This window comes from Amblyomma americanum, chromosome 5 (assembly GCF_052857255.1).
Source record: "Amblyomma americanum isolate KBUSLIRL-KWMA chromosome 5, ASM5285725v1, whole genome shotgun sequence".
NCBI classification, from domain to species: Eukaryota; Metazoa; Arthropoda; class Arachnida; order Ixodida; family Ixodidae; genus Amblyomma; species Amblyomma americanum.
The window spans coordinates 205,179,812-205,198,704 of record NC_135501.1 but is presented as its reverse complement, the minus strand read 5'-3'; the positions used below and the strand labels follow the sequence as shown (position 1 = coordinate 205,198,704).

At 45.9% G+C, this 18,893-nt stretch overlaps 1 protein-coding gene across 2 annotated transcripts in view; it reads left to right on the top strand.

The window, feature by feature from the left end:
- The first annotated feature begins 300 nt into the window (after window positions 1-300).
- LOC144133510 (retinol dehydrogenase 11-like) overlaps window positions 301-18,893 on the top strand; it is a 56,175-nt gene continuing 37,582 nt past the window's right edge. The window contains exon 1 of one of the 2 annotated variants that reach the window (XM_077666657.1): window positions 301-1,737. In XM_077666657.1, coding sequence (XP_077522783.1) covers window positions 1,663-1,737 — 75 coding nt within the window. In that variant the 5' untranslated portion in view covers window positions 301-1,662. The remainder of the gene's footprint in view (window positions 1,738-18,893) is intronic. The other variant, XM_077666658.1, reaches the window with a different exon arrangement.

The following is an 18,893-nucleotide window of genomic DNA, read 5'->3' as shown; positions in this document are numbered from 1 at the left end:
CTGTAATTTCGCCCCGTCGTTACCCACCAACCATACGCTAAACTTCCTTCTGTTCTTCTTCCAACCGCTCAACTTCCGCTTTGGGCAACGCCAGCAGGCAAGCCCTTTCACTTTGGTGAAGCCAAGGCGCGCATGGCGATAGAGAAGCGGCCGCATACTATGTGTGCGAGCATAACACGGGAACGCGCCGCCGTTACACGGACGCCCCGGGCAAACTTGGTCGTGGCGTGCATGATAGAGCGGCGTGGCAGAGGGCTGCGTGTGTATATAAATATCAGTTCCTCGCTCGGCCGCGCCGGTAGCATGAGGTAGAACCTGCGGCGGGATCGGCCGTTCGAAAGCGAGAGCTAAGAACGGGGGGGGGGGGGGGGGGGGGGGGAGCGTACGAGTCACGACGGCGACCGGACAGAGTTAGGTCACCACCTCCTCTCCCTTTTTCGTCGGGTGGAAGCGGCCCCCACCGAAAAAAGAATCTCTTCCTACTTCCTCCCGCCGTTCCGGGACCGCGTCCTGTCTCCTTCCTCTCTCAACCTTCCCCCCTCTCCCCTCCTGCGAGCTCCATGGCGTACTTTCGCTGGGCGCTCAAGTTTTTTCCTCGTGGTCTCTCGCTGCGTTCCTCGTGGCCCGCGCCGGGCATCCGCCTGTCAGATCGTGCCACGCCTAGGGCCCGGTGCGAGCGCCGCTGCTGCCCGTTCGGTTTGGCCGTTGCCGCGTTCGGCGACGGGACCGTTGGAAACACTTGCCGAGGAGTGCCCAGATCGATGTACTCGGAAGAAGCCCTGTGAGGTGTGCCTCAAGGAGAACGCTGGGTGACTTTTTCAGCAACCAAAAGGAAGTGGTTATCCAAGACCCGACTGCTCGCCAAACGTCATCGCCTCTGCTCTACATCTGGAATTCGGCACAGTCGAAGCATCGCTGCCGGCCGCCTAGAAGGCGTCAAACGAGGAGACCGGAACTGAAGCATCAGATTCACCTGGCCGTACGACTGCCGGAATTAGTGCCCTTGTGAAGTTTTTCATCGTGCTTGCTTTTTGAAAGCACCCTAGCTGAAATGTTCAGCAAGAAGTGAACATTCTGGAGGCTAAGACTTGAAGGAGCTGTCAGTCCTTATTATCCTGAAGGGCTGCCCTTGTAAAGCCTGAAGTGCTTACGGCTGTGCAAAGTTTTCACCAGTAACCCGGTCTCTAACAGTTGTCATCTGCTAGACGTCTGACGCACTGGAAGCGCGGGGGCTTTTGGGAGTTCATCATTCAGTGATTCTCAGGCTACGCAAGCTTTCCAGTGCTGTGAAGTGCCAAAGACCAGCCAGAACCAGCTCAGAACCACGTGTTTGCTTGGGAAGCCTCACACTCTTCAGCAGAAGTCAACTGGGACATGAAACTCAGCATACGGAGAGCTTATTTTATGCTCCTAGAGTCAACTTTGCCTTCGCTACCTGCCCTCTAGTCTAACGGGCATTCCTCACTTCAAAGAGCCTCATTGCAAGCACTCCACGCCTTCCTGTCGCCAGGACTGCATTCCTTTCTTCCTCCCCTCTCTGGTTCGCTAAACTGAGCCTAGGGTGCAACTAGTCGAACGCATCTGGATAGCAGCATCAGCCGCAAAGGTCTCCTTTCATCGGTCCCCTGTTCCTCCTAAGGCAACCACAGAAATCTGCCAGCCATGGATCTCTTCGCCCAGAGAATCGGCGATCCTTCCCAGCTGGACTACTGTCCCGCCGAAGACTTCGTGCGCCATGTAAGGCCATTCTTTTCTTTTTCATTGCCGCAAAGATTCCCGCGCAACGCAAAATGGATCTATATAAAGGCATGCAAGGGTTTTCGTCTGATTACCTGAGAAAATTGTTTTCACCATGCCAGTACAGATTTCTAGGCGTTGAGTTCTTTTTTTTTCGCACAGAGTGCAAATTGTCCCGCACAGTCTGGCTTCCTGTGCTATGGAAATGGCGGGAATCATAAACGACACCTGCTGTAACAACTATAATATTTACCTTCCTTCGCACTTGACCGGCTTTACTGGGCAAAAAGCTTCGTCCTCTCAATTGCTGTTTCTTAGCACCCGCGTCGACCACAGTGTTGCTAGCTTGCTTCGACCACGCGGATTTGCAGCGTAGTGGGAACAGAGGCGGAAATTTAGTGAGCAATAGTGAACGGCGCTCTTTCTTTTGCCGTGCACTAAACGTCATTTCTTTTAACATATCCAACAATTCTCGAGAAAAATACTGTTTGAACGAGAGTTTATGAGCGCAATTTGTTCATATATTGTAAGATTTCACTGTAACAATCAATATATCCGCAGATCTTCCGTCGGCAGGCTTCAATTTTTCTTTGTATTAACGTTTTTTCTGTCGTCAAAAGCGTTCCACATTGGTTTTCTACGGCTGTCTTAACTGTTCTATGTGACCGATGGAAAAACTTTAAAAGAATGATTTGGCTGCATATCGGAAGAATGAGCCATTATTTTCAATTATTTCAAATAAGTACTTTACAGTTTGCCAATATGCAAATTTTTTGTCCAAGATTGTTGGACATGAGTGACTTTCCGAGAGTGATTAAGCAGTCATTAAGCGAGCAGCGCTGACATATATGAAGCTATAATGAGTGTCATTGTGCCATTCCACAACAGGGTCCTCCTATTTATCAATAGCCGTTTTCCTAGGAGAACACGCGGCGGTTTTGAAGCTGCTTATTATATTAAAACTGTCTTCTTGAGAATGCTGTAAAATAGAGTTATGACGAAACATATAATGACCGTGAACGAGTACCAACGGAACAAAACCTAAAGAACTGCGATAGCACTGAGCTTTTGTTATCTTTAAATGCTTTTCAGTAACTTCAGTGCCATTTTTTGGCTCTTAACTGCAGCTTAAACATTTTTTTGCGTGTTTATGCCCAACATGCCTAATGAGTTTTCGAGAGTTACTGATAAGGATGAACACGAGCGGGCATCCATTGCAGTGGCTGCTTGTCAGCATAACTTTGGGATGCTAAATATGCACATTTGAGTCGTTCGATCCTATTTAAAGGACCCGAGTTTATCACGTAGTATACGCATTTCATCTTGTCAGCAAAGATGGCTTTAACCCGTCAGTAATCAACGGTGCAGAAATCACGGCATAATTTTAGCGCCTGTCTGGTAAAGATTTTATTTTTATAATAAGAACGTATGTTTGACGACTTGCGTCGCAGTTATTTACTAAAGCTCAACTGAAGCAGGACACGCAAGAATCTTCTCTCAATTCATAGATAATGAAGCATCGCTAGTTAAGAGGTTCTAAAATACCTTCTCAAGTAAGTTACAAATATACGTTGCCATAGAAATAGCGGAGTTGGCAACAACTTTCAGAAAGTGACAAAGTGACACGCCGGCCTTGGCGCGTCATTCTTGACAAATTTATCCCTCAAGGCTCTTCGTGTATTATAGAGCAAAAACGAGCTGAGGGTGTAATATTTCAAAGTGTAAAAAGGACACAGAAAATAAACTGACAAGGAATAGTTGGGTTTATGGGGGTTTAACGTCCCAAAGCGACCCAGGCTATGAGGGACGCCGTAGTGAAGGGCTCCGGAGATTTCGACCACCTGGGGTTCTTTAACGTGCACTGACATCGCACAGTACACGGACCTCTAGAATTTCGCCTCCATCGAAATTCGACCGCCGCGGCTGGGATCGAACCGGTGTCTTTCGGGCCAGCAGCCGAGCGCCATAACCACTCAGCCACCGCGGCGGCTAAACTGACAAGGAATGTTCAAACAGAGTGTTAGAGTGGACGACAGGAGCATGAAACGTATTTGGCGGCGGCTGAGAGCTATGCGGAGTGATTATTTTGGGAAATCTCCTGGTCTGATGTAGTCGCGAGAGGGGGGGGGGGGGGGGGGACCTGAAACCATTGCATAAAGGCTCAAATCAAGGCCGTATTAGCCCAGAGTCATAGCTAAGAAACAAATATGCAGACAAAACAAAAAAGTTCGTATTCAGAAGATTGCGTTAGTACTAATCCTCCAATCTTCCAATCAGATTTGAACCATGAAGGTTAGAGAAGATTCGGCTGTGTGCGGGCTGCTCTTATGCTTAATGAAGTGCCCAGCAGATTGTGTTACGAAACGAAGGCATCAAGAGTGCCCTTAATTATTTATGCGCGACGAAATACTAAGGGAAAAAAAGTTGTAAAAGTCACAAAACTCGCAATACAACCCACGCAGTCGTTAGCGGATTACGATGTTCGCGACTTACCAACGTCTGTTCAGCAGCCGATCACGATGTTTAAATGTAAGTACATAACGGCTAGTGCTGCGGATGATCGTGAATAGCTCTTGCTTGCAAGCAGCGTAGCGGTGGATAGCGATAACATGTTTCATTCTTTGTCCATTTTATTCACCCTTATTAACTGACTTTTTGAGTGGCTAAACGCAGTGACAACGGTCGAGTGGCTTCCCCTGAGCCAACGAAGAGGTAGTGAAAAAGATCAAAGTGAGATGGAATTGCCGGGTTATCCCAACCTTGAATAGCTGATGTCAGTTCTAACGACTTGGGCAACACTCCGAGAACACTGCGAGAGATAACCTGAAGGGTGGCTTAATTACTGTGGCTGGTGCATAACCACCGAAACAACTCCAGTCGCATTTGAAAAGCGCTTCCTCGTCTTCCGCACGCAAGCCTCTTGAATTTAGGACGAAGAAAAGAGGAAAGAGACGAAGAAATGTCTGCGGCTTCGCCTGGATTCCCGATGCAGCTTCTATTTCGTAACCACTGCTGTTCGACCTGCTTCGGAGGTTGCGAAAGCTCCAAACGCTTTATCTTACATCAGCGCATCTCTTGGATGTGTCTCGTAACCGCGATACAGAGAACCGCTTACTTCCCTAAACAGCCACTGCTACTTCACGAGGCACTCTGCTCTTTCTTGGTGCCTTCCTTTTATCTGTCTTTTGCTCTTTCAGTTCAATCGCTCTTTCTGATCTTCCCTGATCTGCATCACGTTCGGCGCGAAAGGCAAGCGCGCTTTCCTCGTGTAACGTAACAGCCTGAGTGGACCTGCGGGAGTGGCCTATTAAGCGGTGTGTGTCGCCCCGTTGCAGGACACTCGAATGCGCTCGTAGGGCAGTATGTACGGCGCCCTCACCGGTGAAGTTGCACTGACGATGGCCAAAAAAGGGAACGGGGAAAAGGAAGAAAGAAAAAGCGATATATATTGGGTGCTAAGCGCCAATTCTGGGCACTCTGCGTGCGTAGCCTTATATAGAACGCAATATAACCGTGAGCGAGACGCTTTTCTTTTCCCGTGACGATAATCGGTTTACAGCTTCTCATGAAGAGCTCTCTATACAGGTTGTGGTATAATACTCAGTGGATTACGCTGACTGAAATTCATTTTACATCTTAATTAGAACAGGCTAACTTATTTTTCAGTTGATAATAAATAAACTTGAGGATTGGTAGTAAACCCGCTCATAATTGTGCCGTTCTCTCTCTAGTTCGGCGTTCTCAATTAAAATTATGTAGTGGATAGAATGAAACAATTCATATACCTGTTTAATTCATGAGGGTGGTTTGAGTGAGTTATAGAAAGACCTTGAATGCAAGGACTGCGGGACGAAGGTTGAGAGTCACCCCCGTGGATGGTATAATGACTGCTGGTCGGCGTGATGGGTAACTGACGTTGTCTGTGTGCTGTGATTAGCTGAAATGTCCGACTTGAAAGCAGCATCCGCTGAATTAATAGCTGCTAAAAGATAAATTGTTAGAGCCAAGCGTTATGAACAACATAGAAAACATTCAAAAGATTTAAAAGACATTGAAACATTGAAAAAAAGCCCCAATATTTATGCTGTCTGAAATCTTATAAGTACGTTTCCTTAGAATGTCAAGGCCGGTATGTTCATGTGGCGTCATATTGGCGTATGATGTAGCAGTGGTCGACGTTCTTATTGGCGCCCTTCCCTTTATTTTGGTGTTTTCCGGACACAGTGCAAGAATGGATGGAACACATGAAAAAAGTGGAGGACAGGACGGAGCGCTGAACTAACAGCTTTTGTTTCGAAAAGAGGTGAACCCGTATTTAAGACGTGCATTTCAGGCGCATCAGACGTTTAAAATACGGGTTCGCCTGTTTTCAAAATCAAAGTTGTTAGTTCAGCGCTCCGTCCTGTCGTCCACTTTGTTCATGTGTTCCGTCCACTCTTGCGCTGTGCTCTGCAAACACGAAGAAAATAAAATTGGCGGTGGTTTAGCTCTGTTTAAACCTGGAGTGACGCGGTACCTACAGTTGGCCGGGCGGAACTTGCTCAGTTGAATTGCAAAGTCAGTCTTTCGTGGCTCTCTTTCGCTGGGCGTTCCTTCGTCAACTTGACACGGCGCATGCGCGCAGCTGTTGCAGCTCGGTTTCGCCGGCTCGTCGCCGGCAGCAGTAGCTGCTCCGCACCGCGTGACCGGTCACGTGACCAACCAGGTGACGAACCACGCGATCAGCCACGGCGCCGCGCCGACGGCAGCTGCTCCGCACCACGTGATCAACCACGCTGAAGGCTCGGAATGCTACCGCAATGTAGCTATCGCTACAAAAATTACGCATGGCTTCCGCCCACGCCGCAGTAGCCCTGAGGTTACACGACCGGCTGTTGAGCCCGACGTCGCCGGGTGGATCCCAGTCGCGACGGCCTCATATCGATGGAGGCGAAATACATAAGGTGCCTGCGTGCTGTACGATCCCAGCTCAGGTTAAAGAGCCTTACGAGATCGAACATAAACTGCACATCTCCATTACGGCGCCTCCCGTGCGCACCATTGGAGTGTAAAAATCATGTATTTTTTTTTTTAGAGCACCGCACTTGTGCAAGCCGGCGCCTCGCACCCGTACCTGTCACCATACTGAGAGTAACTTGAAAGTAGGCAGATACTTTAAACAGTCTGCCATTCACTCAAAAGCCGCAAATGCCACATTCGTGAAAAAAAAGGAGAAATTACAGTGAATTACGCGTCGATTACGTGGCCAGCCGCTTCTCGTGAGCCCGTGGCATGACACGCTATGTGACCGAACGCTTTAATTACGCCATCCTTCCTTTCTAGACTCACGAGTCTCTCCATCTCTCTTCCCTTGTGCTTTGTGTTTCATCACGCAGCTTCTGAGCTCTTCCCTTTCCCGGGGAAAAAGAAGCCAGGAAGCCCAAGGGGGGTTCACGCAACGCATGACTTCCTGCACATCTTCCCGGCTTGCTACGTGATTCGCGTCGCTCTGGTAATACCTGGCGCCCGCGTGAGTGGCCGTGACTGAGGCGCCTGTTGTTGTTGACTTGTTGACACTACGCGCGGGGCTCTGTTTTCGTATGTATGTGCGCAACATGTTTTATTCCGGCTTAACGTTCGGAGATTGGGGGCGCGGAAAGACGACTGCCACTCTTGGCAACAGCCTTCTTGTAGAAGCTGTTTGCAAATTTGCAGCCTTTTAGAGGAGTAAAATATGACTCCTAAGAAGAAACAACAACAGAAGGCAGAGTTAGTACAATGGCTGTAATCTAAAATGGCATTGCAATAAGTAAAGTGAAAAATTCCTTTCTACCACTGCTAGCTTAGTAATGCATAATGAAATTACCTGGTAAACTTCGGTGTAATTACCAAAGCTCTGTACGAAGCATGCTTTAAGGAAGAGGCAGGAACCATATGTTTAGAGGAAAATTGCATTACAATTACTATCAGTCCCAATGTCTGAAGTATTTAGCAGACCTAGCTCGGTATATATATATATATATATATATATATATATATATATATATATATATATATATATATATATATATATATAATAAAATCACCAAAAATTGAAGAAACAACAGGATTTAATTCACGACGTTTCGGCTGGAGGACCAGAGAGAATCGGTGACAATCTAAGAAAGCGTCTCCTAAGCTGAATGCAGGTGTTCCCAAGGGGCCGAAATTTTTTTAATAACAAAATAATAATAAGATTAAGATAATAAAAATATAAAAAAGGGGAGATTCTTTCCCACCACCTCAGGGCTGCCTTGGAAAGGCCCTCAAGGTGTCGCTCCTCTCAGCATTTTGGTGACAAGCGTGAAGGGCTCGACCCCTGTACAAGGAGGAAGCTATATATATATATATATATATATATATATATATATATATATATATATATATATATATATATATATATATCTCCTTTTCGGTTCCGTGTCCCCTCCCTACTTATTTAAGGGCGGAAGGGGACAAGAGACACTAGACGTACAGCGACTTATTGCGTGGTTCACTTCGAAATTAATGAGAGATGGTGCCAGAGTGCTAGGCAGGATAAGACCAGCAACTCTTGCATTTCTTGCGTGTCAACCGTACTTTCGAACAGAGCCGCATAGGCTATGAGTAGCGAATAGGCATATTTTTAAGAGCAATAAGTCCTTTAGGAGAGATGTGAAGAGCTTCATTTACAGGGACAAGCAATGTAATATGAATGCCTCGCTAGCATGTGACTAAAGACGGTTCCCTAGAAATGAGCGAGAAGTATCTTTTCTGTGTTTTTCGAGATTCTTTTCCTCTGTAGAAGCTATCAAACATTCCCGTTCAGCTGTCTCGCACATCGCATCAAAATAGAGGCAACAGTGGATTATTGCTAAACACTGTTATGAAGATATCCGCGGGAATTGTCCAATCTTCCAAACAATAGCAAAATATTGCTTTTAAGGTAGCTCCTGTGCCCGTACCGAGTAGTTAAGAGTGCCATAGAAAACCAATGAGGCGCGTTTTCGACAACAGTAAATGGCAGAAAACTACAAGCATCCCGAGAAGAGATGATTTTTGGGTATATTGATTGTTAGGGTGCAATATATAATATGCAAAACAATTGCGTTCATAAGTAACTTCCCGTGCAAGAGTGGTCTTGTCCGGAGTTTTTTTGGGTATGTTTAAGACACATTTTATGACTCTTCGTGATAATAATGTTTTGCATTGAGTTTCATGATACATTTTCTATTTTGGGCAGAGCAGCTGAAATGAATTTGGTTTAGGGCGCGAACTTATTGTAGCTCTTTATATTGACGGTGTCTATACACCGCTTGCCTTCAGGGTATCTTGGGAGAGCATTGAGGATTCGCTAAACATTTCTTGCTAATCAAAAAAAAAAAGTTCTGATACGAGGGTAAACTGCTCCTTTTCAAAGGAGTCGCAGCAAATTACGAATGACTCGAACTAAAGTTGCGGTGTTGCAAACTATTTAGTCTCACTCTACACTTTGGTTAATGGTTTATGGGGGGTTTAACGTCCCAAAGCGATTCAGGCTATGAGAGACGCCGTAGTGAAGGGCTCCGGAAATTTCGACCACCTGGGGTTCTTTAACGTGCACTGACATCGCACAGTACACTGGCCTCTAGAATTTCGCCTCCATCGAAATTCGACCGCCGCGGCCGGGATCGAACCCGCGTCTATTGGGCCAGCAGCCGAGCGCCGTAACCACTCTGCCACCGCGGCGGCTCGCACTCTAAACTGGTCGGCAAATACGAAATACCCACGCGCGCGAGTGTCTTTGCTTAGACCGCCAGGCGCAAATAAATCAATCAATCCTTATTTCCTTCTGAACAGCAGGAGTACGGGACTAAAAGCTCATAGGGCTTGACGAGGTTCCGATCCCTTACAAGTTGGTCAACACGAAGATGACGGGCAGTCATACACGGTATAGTTACAGTAAAAGAGAAGCAGAAAAGAGAAAGGACCATTGTATACTGGAAGTGGCAAAACACGAAACAAACAAAAATGACGGTACAATACTTAACAGTATAAACAGCAGCGGTCAATAAGAACGGGAACAAAAATGGGAGCCTTATACTAGTCCGGCGAAAAAACAAGTTGGCAAAAGCGTTTGAGGAGGTAGTTTTGGTTACTGGTAGGATCAAAATATTTGCGGTTTAATAGGTTTAGCAGCGAAGGTAGTGTGCAAAATAGAGATTGTTTATCACAGGATATTCTAGGCGCAGGCAGGCATGAACCACATTTGTTTGCGTCCGATTTCATGAACGCTTGTGCTGAACTCTAGTCATGCAATGGGAATTGCAGCATCTATAGCATGCAAATAAATACGAATAAAAGTAGTGCAAGAAGGTGTACGGCAGCGTAAGCCGCAGTAGTTCAAAAACCGACTACGTCGAGCAGTAAGGATATGCCCAATAAAACTGATATAGTTCGAGAAAGCATGTCTCTCAAATCTCGTTATTCTTGCTTCTGCCCGATAGCTTTCATATTTTTTGTGTGTGCAGCAGTCGGTTCGGATTACTTCCAGAAGGTCTTGAATTGAAGATTTTTCAGCAATGCTTGTTTGGCCTCGTGCTCCCTGAGCATCTTTGAGTTCCTTTTTGTGCAGCGACACAACTGCCTGGCAGTTTTGTCCTTCTGCTTCTCTTTCCAACACTCCGAAAAAAAAAATGCAACCAACTATCCTTACATTCCTTCACGCCGGCTTCTTATAAGGATCTCTTTTCCTCCTGACCTCTTACGCAAATCTTTTACTTTTTCTGAAGGCATAACTTAGTCTTTTACTTTCCTCCACACGCTTTAGCTGGGAAGGTCTGAAAAGACAACGGGTTAAAATTTTCGGCCCAACGGTAATGCCTCTCAAGAACCTAAAAAAAGATCGAGCTGACAGAGCCAGGCGCTTCGGCCTTTGATCTTGGACGGCTCACTCGAGACAGGCTCGTAGTGTCGCTTCCGCGTCGGCAATACAGGAGGCTTCCTGCACGCCGAGCCATAAAATAATCTTTGTTTCGATCTTTGCAGCCAAGGCGCCGCCTTATGCCTTCAATCTTCGCTCATGGCGACACTTGCCTACTCGGCCGGAGTGCGACAGGACTCATTTATATCCTATGCCACCAAATTGTGTGCAGTGGGGTGGACTGTATGGGGCTAGCGCTACACGTAACGAAACAACGCTGTAGTATGACATGGCAAAGTACCATATACGGTACTGTGCGGTATGTTGTGGTATGATATGGTATGGTACGCTACGGTATGATATACGGTACGGTATGGCATGAGATGACATGGCATGGCATGGAATGGTATGGCCACCGAAGCTGCAATTCGCCCCCGAAACTTTCTAAGTAGCAAACCGCCATAACCACTGAGCGACCGCGGCTCGTACGCGCAAGAAAAGAATGAACCCATAGAGTGTTCGCGTTTAAGAGAACTACCTTTGGCCGCTTTGGTAGCCAATTGCGACGTGCGACGACAGCGCGTGCAAAACACTCGCAAATAGTGAACCATTTATTTTTAATCGAGCACTTCCGTCAATTCGGTACCATAAGACACGACGGTGGGCCAAACCTGCGAAACGTTGCATGGTTCTTGATGGCACAGAATGTCCGTTACACACTTGATTGAGCTGCCTGTTCTACGTTACAATGATTTCTGGCGGGGCCCGCCGCTGCGATGAACTACTCGTACGGCTAGGGGATACGAAGCGCACAAAACAATTCCTTACAAAAATGGTCTATCGTGCGTCTTTAGACTTCTTATAGACTCTATTGCCTTCCTATCGATATTTCTTTTTGTCTATTTAGAGTATATAAACTGTCTATAGAAAAAAGTCTACTAAAAGTGTACGGCCATAAATTTATAGTCTTATAGCATTTGTGTTGCCTGCAGACGGTTTCCTAGGGTTTGCCTATAAAGATTAGATAGACTTTATGACAGAAATTTATGGAGTCTATAGACCATCTAAAGAAATTTTTGTAAGGGAAGGGTCTTAGAACGAGGCCGGAGATAGACATTGCTCGTGCCTTGAAGCGTCGACCTAAGAGAGATTTGTCTGGATGTCAGGGGTGATGACTTCGTCTTTCTATACAGTTGTCGCAACATGGGAGGGTATTATGGCTCGCCTAAAAATCACGTGACTTGTTGCTCGTCGTCCAAGAGGCTATAAAGAACGGCCACATGTGCAGAGTAAGCAGTGCACTTGTGGAAAAAGAGCATAAAATAATTTGTTCTACAGAGCGATATGTTTATGGGGAAGCATCCAGCAGGAGTTATCTTCCAGGATCATTTCGTTGGCGCTCTGGTCCAGAACAGTGCCCCTGAGGCATGCGCTATCAGCTTGCTTAATCGTGAGTTAGCGAGAAGATACTTGACCACAATATTGCAGTCAAGAATCACTCCATCGGCAGCAGTTCATGACAATAACTGCGTGCTGTATATCTTTTTGGCGCGAAGCTTGCTGCCTGAAATAAAGTGCGTTTTTTATGGTTGCCTGGTCAGCTTCCTCCCGTACAGAAAACGGCGTCTTTACCACCTACGTAGTGTGTTGTCACCTAAAATACACGTTTTCATTCTGCCAAAACAACAGTGTTCCCACTAAAAATGTGCCCAGGAGAAAGATGCTAATTTTGATCCCATAAATGCACCGCATTAAACAACAAAAATAGGCCCTTGTTTTAAAGAACCCAGCAGCTCCAATTCGACCATGCAAGTTCATTTAACTTAGACGGCGTATACGGACAACTTCAGTGCGAATGTTTTCGCTAACTCCTACACAGAACGCGAGAGGACGGCGCTAGAGGGCGTGGGTGGCACGCAGACCATCGTCGTCCCAAATACGTCACACGCTTGAAGGCCCTCGAAATGGAACCGACAGCGACAGCCACTATAACTACAACGACGTTGACAACGTGGCCGCATGCACGGCTCTCTTTGAGAGGAGGGAGACATACTCTTTTCTCCTTTTCCCTCTCGCCCTCTTTTTGTCGTGTGTGTCATCCAGGCAGTCCCACGCGTTCTCCCTGCCTTTAGAGCCCTTTCTAAATCCGGCTGTAGAGCTCTCCCGGGTTTGACCCACTTAAGCAGCAAGGTAGGCACGAAGACGCTGTATGCTCGAACGTACTGGTTAAAGCCGGTTTGTCGCCTGCGCGGTTTCCAGGGAGCAAGATGGGCGGGAAGAGAGCGCTTTGAAGTTCTCCGTGTCACTTATGAATGATCGCGAGCGCCTAGCAACCGTTATATCTATGCTTAGTTTGGAGAAACGTGGTTCTCAAACGTGCTGCCGTTCGACTGTTGTTTGAATGCAACCAGCGATTAATTGCAATAACCTTCGGCATATAGGAAAAGGGATAATAGAGATCATTCGGGCAGGAGGACGATGACGAGGAGAAGGAGGAGGACGAGGAAGAGGAGGAAAGGCAGAGAGGTTAACCGGAAGAATAACCGATTTGCTACTCTGCACGGGGGGAAAGGCGTGAGCGGATAAAAAAATTAAGGAGGAAAGAGAGCAGCAGGAAATTCAAGTCATCAAGCATTCGATAAAGTCACAGCCTGTCGTACAGGCCACAAGTTCTGGCCTGCACGTTGGTGGTTATGATGATTATGATGGATGCAACCACAGCCAGTTTAAATACTGGCGTGCATTAAAGTGCAGCAATCTTTCAATATTAATAGTCTCGATTGCGAAGAGCTCGCTATGTGGCACAAAAAACTGGTTTTGCTGTGAGAGTATGTTAACCCGCCGCGGTGGCTCTCCTTTCTTCTTTCACTCCCTCCTTTATCCCTTCCCTTACGGCGCGGTTCAGGTGTCCAACGACATATGAGACAGATGCTGCGCCATTTCCTTTCCCCCAAAACCAATTATTATTATTATTATTATTATTATTATTATTATTATTATTATTATTATTATTATTATTAATATTATTGTGCTCGCCGTTCTGTTCTGTTCATCTGTGCGCACTATTTTAGGGCAATTGTCGTCGATAGTACTTCGCTTAACTGTTGTAAATTACATATATGGCAAATAGTTTCAAGCCAGGCGAGTAATAGTGAATTTTAGCATTATCACTGCCTCAAGCACGAGTTTTCTGATTACGTCCGGCCGACAATACTTCTTACACTTGCCTCAAAAACAATAATTATGGAATAATCTTAATCGTAAAATTAAGCGGTTTCTATTCTATAATTCACCTACTTTACTGACGCATTTAAATATTTCAATTCAACTAAGCTCACATTTTGTATTGTCAGTGCCTTGTTTTACATGGTTTAGAAATAGCACTTCTCCGGTTATTTCACGTTTATAAGCAGTGTCCACCCTGTTGAAAACTGTGTATAGGTTTGAACGGGTCATTTAATAGGATTATGTCTCCTTTTATTAAGTTTTGCTGCTTTAACCACCAAAAGTGACTCTAGCTATGAGGGACGCCGTAGTGGAGTGCTCTGAATAATTTCGACCACTTATCTTTAACGTGCGCTGACATTTCACAGTACACCGACGTCGCGGGTAAGATCAACCCCGCGGCGGTCGCATTTCGATGGAGGCGAAATTCTAGAAGCCCGTGTGCTGTACGATGTCAGCGCACGTTAAAGAACTCTAAGGTGGTCGAAATTGCCCGGGGTCTTTCCCGTGCGGCGTCCCTTACAGCTTGAGTCGATTTGTGACGGTAAACCCCACAAAACCATAAACCTAATCAGGTGCTTTCGTCATAATCATTATTATCATCATCATGAGCCTGACTACACCCATTGCAGGGCAAAGGCCTCTCCCATATCTCTACAATTAACCACGCCCTGCGCCAGCTACGGCCACCGTATCCCCGCAAACTTCTTAATCTCATACTAACTTTCTGCCGCCCCCTGCTACGCTTGCCTTCTCTTGGAATCCACTCAGTTACCCTTATAAGGACCTTCGATTACCTTGTCTTCACATTACATGCCCTGTCCAAGCCCATTTCTTCCTCTTGATTTCAACTCATCATCAGCCTGACTACGCCCACTGCAGGACAAAGGCCGCTCCCATGTCTCTCCAATTAACCCTCTCCTTAGCCAGCTGCGCCCACCCTATGCCTGCAAACTTCTTAATCTCATCCGCCCACCTAACCGTCTGCCGCCGCCTGCTACGCCTGCCTTTTTTTTTAATTCACTCCGTTACCCTTAAGGACCAGCGGTTATCTTGCCTTCGCATTACATGCCCTGACAAAGCCCATTTATTCTCCTTGATTTTGGCTATATCATTAGCCCGCATTTGTTCCCCGAGGACTGTTGAACATTACTTTGGTTTTCTGTATAATATTTTTTAGACCCACCCTTCTCCTCTGCCTGACTAACACATTGATCATTCTATGTATTTCATCCCCTGAGTGCGTTAGCAAGCCAATTTCATCAGCGAATCGCAGACTATTTAGGTATTCTTCATTAACTGTTATCCGCAACTGCTCTCTAGTGCAAGCCTCTGAATACCTCCCGTAAACATGCAGTAAATAGCATTGAAGTTGTGCATGGTATTTACCCATTGAGCAGAAATTGAAAGTGTATCCGTATTTACATCGACACTGAGCTAAGACCGCCTTATCGAGAGCTTCCCACGGACTGTAAGAACAGGTTTTTTTTTTCATTTTTATTTGCGCCCGGTCCCAAAAGAGCGTCTTAGAAATTAGAACTCCCGACCGTTAATAAAGTGCGCCTGCTTCACAAAGCAGCTGACACGCGAAATTGGCTCCTGTAGTCCGCGCATTCGAGCCCTAATTAGACAGCCCCAGCTGCAACTTCCTCGTCTGTGCGCAGTTTTGGCGAAAGCGTTTTTGTGCACCAAGGGGTTCCCGAGGGGGCAATAATTAATTGTCCGGTAGCCAGGAACTCGCATCGACTCTGATGTGACGTTGCAGTTCAGAGTGTGGGAGGTAAAGGACGCTATCATTTCAGTCGTATTCCCATATATCAGAGGTACAAAACACGCGGCTTCCTGGTTGGCCTAAGGATTTCAGCCATTGTCACGGACGAATCTAACTCGTCCCCAGTTTTCTTCCTCTGATAACCTATAGCAGTCAGTAATCCCTCAGCGTCCAGCCGCCCCTGCCCACGCCATTACTTAGCGTTTCCTTGAGAGTTCTCATAAACTTTGAATTTTGCAGAAAAAAAAACTGAAAACGAAAAGATATAGTTTTGGTTGATGGGTGGCCTTCCTCGCCTGACCTATCACTAGTTCCTTTTGTTTTTCTTCTGTGCTTGAATGAACTTTTGTAAGCTCTTGCTGACTTTTTTGCTTTTAGCTTTGTCCTAGCTTCAACTCGATCTTTGTTCTCTACCCTCTCCCGCTAATCAAACGTCGCAAAGGTTTTCACTGTAATGTGGCCAATCAGAGGAAATAATGGCAGCCCACGCTTTGGTGCTTGTTTAAAGATCGTTTCTCTAAACGCCGTCCAAGAGCTTCGCTGTCCATTTATTTCGTTATCTTTACGTCTGTCCTTCGCAGTATGTACATGCTCATATTATATTAGAATCGGTTCTAAAGTTAATTAAGAAGTACTCCAACCCACACGGAAATTTGCTGATCCTGGCAGGACGTCAAGTTTGGCGGAAAATTCCGTTTTACTGCCTGCCCAAGCAAGCCTGTAGAAAAAACGACATTGTTTGCAAACCATCACGGCTTCTTAGTGTTGCTAGCGAAGCTTTTTTCAAACTGGGCTAAAGTGAATGTACAGAATCAGGATAAATGGAAAGTTTCTCGATGTCTGTATGGACCTCCTTCACCCCGCGACGTCACGAAGATGCGGTGGCGCTGATGTTAGCAGCGACTTTCGCATGGTAGGCAAAACAGGTTCCGCTTGCCCGTGCCTACCGCAGCTGCCGCAGCTACCGGCGGCTGCTTCAAGCCTGTGCACTGCAGAAACAGCATATATTGACCAGCTGCGTCACTGCTGGATCCGCGTAGTAGCATAAAAAAATATTAAATTAGCCTCGATAGGTTTCTCGCGCATAAATGCCGCATTCGGAAACTGGCTAACAGGCATTGGGCCACGGTAGTAAAGCGCGAAGTCTGGGAGTCGATAGGCACTGCCACTCAATGCACTTAATGCATGCAAGTTACTGCGTTCATTCACCTGAACTTCAGAATAGTAGGCTGATAATTGCTCAAGGAAAAAAAAGACATATGTAGCTGCACACGTACTTATCGCCTTGAGCCGGAGTGCACGGGGCGCCGACAGGTTCACTCGCCCCCAAGGAATGCGTTTTTTTGTTAATAGCACACCATGTTTAAATGGCGCGTTTTGTGACATTTAATAGTTACTTGAAACTGTTTCTTGATATGACGACGTAATTATTTCATTCGAGTAGAAAGAAGTCTGGTAAGTTGTGTCAATCTTGCGCGGTCGCGTTGGTGTGCTTAGAATAGCGTACCTTAAGTGTGCTAAACGCCATATGCTTTTTCATTGCATCATGCATGTGTCATGTTTTGTGAGGTAATACATGATCGCGAAGCTTGTTTGGAAAGAAGCAGCCGCAGGCGTGCTACTAACAGACACGTGGCGAGATTGAGAGGGGACGCGGCATGAAAAGTGTTTTCGTTATTCATGCATGCGATATGTAACTAAACTTGGTGCAAATATGAAATTCCTACGCTAGTTTCAGTCATTCCTTTTATTTATAGCTATACTTGGCGCAGTTCTGGGTAATTATAATTAACACCGTCGTCAAGTCCCCCCAAGCTAGGTCTCAAATAATTGAGTAGATAGTGCGCAGTTTTTTTTTATGCCAGCATGTGCATAAAGCCCTGTTCTGTATGATGACGCGATTAGTTGTTTTTCTATATGATCAGTACTTATGCATGCATAGTTACATGAAAACGTTTCTTACAAAAAATAACTAACACAATACTGCACGTGTAGGGAAAAAAATCGGGAGATTTATTACGCTCCTCAACGTCTCAGGAATAGTTTGCGACAAATGGAATCATTTGATTTTCATGCGAATTACGAAGGTGAGTGATCCAGTCGCAGAAAATGTGAGAGGTCAGAAAACGAACCTTAAAGTTTATTCCCTCGTTTATGGCATCCTCGCTTTCACTTTGGTCAAAGAAATGCGGCACTGAAATCAAAGAAATTACCTCACAATTTTTGACGACCACACTTCTAAAAAGAGTAATTTATAAATTTGTACTCAATATTTTGCTATAATTTTTCGTCACGAAACTAGACTTCAGGGCTAGGAAAGGAAATAATTCTAGAAATCAAAAATTTTCACCAAATCGACCAGTTTAACAAGAGGACAAGTCGGCCTGGCTGGTGCGTGGTCATGCGGCTAAAAACAGCGCTAAGCGAGACAGGAGATCGGGGACACGACTCTGTCCCCACTTTTCGCGCAGCGCGACACGTACGTATGTCAGCAGACGATGAGCGCATGTCTGCTCCGGCGAAACAACGCCAGCACTTCCCCTCACTACTGTCCCGAAGTAAAATCATTCCGGCTAGTGCAGAGTGTCAAAACTTGTTTTATTCAATGCCTAGCGCATAAATAAACGGCAGGAACGCTTTCTACATGTTTACTACTAACCATATATACAATACACAGTGGCAAACTATTTCTCTTTATAGGCCGCACGTGGACAACGCGAGCTCGTGTACTTCGACAAATTACTAAGTTGGAAGCATCGACCATTGCTGTGATTCGCAGAAACTGGAAACGCGCCTACAAGCCTTGAAAACCCGCGCACAACACCTATCCGCGACGCCACTCCCCGACCTTTTGCCTACCACGAGCTCGCTAGCGACTGCAGCGCCACCTCGTTTGTTTACAAACATGCAGGAGGTCCATAGCCTGGAGCAGTAAGGGGTCTTTTTCATTGGGTATGAAAGAGAAAAATTGACGGGGATCACCAGGGTATTATCCTAATGCATCCTAATTCATTATACAAGATCCGCACATTGTAGACCATGGTTTCAACGTGCAGCTCACATAGGTCTAATTTAACCAACTTAATGCGACCATAGGAGGCTAATTTATGGATAATTTTTCAGAAAAACAGATGCAAACAAATATGTATAACGAGATGACCTTAGCTCCATCAACAGGACAGTGAAAGAAAAAAATGACTGTGTTTTAAACTTTGGTTAATCCTGGTGAGAAGCGAAAGCTTCCTTTGCATGGCTACGTTC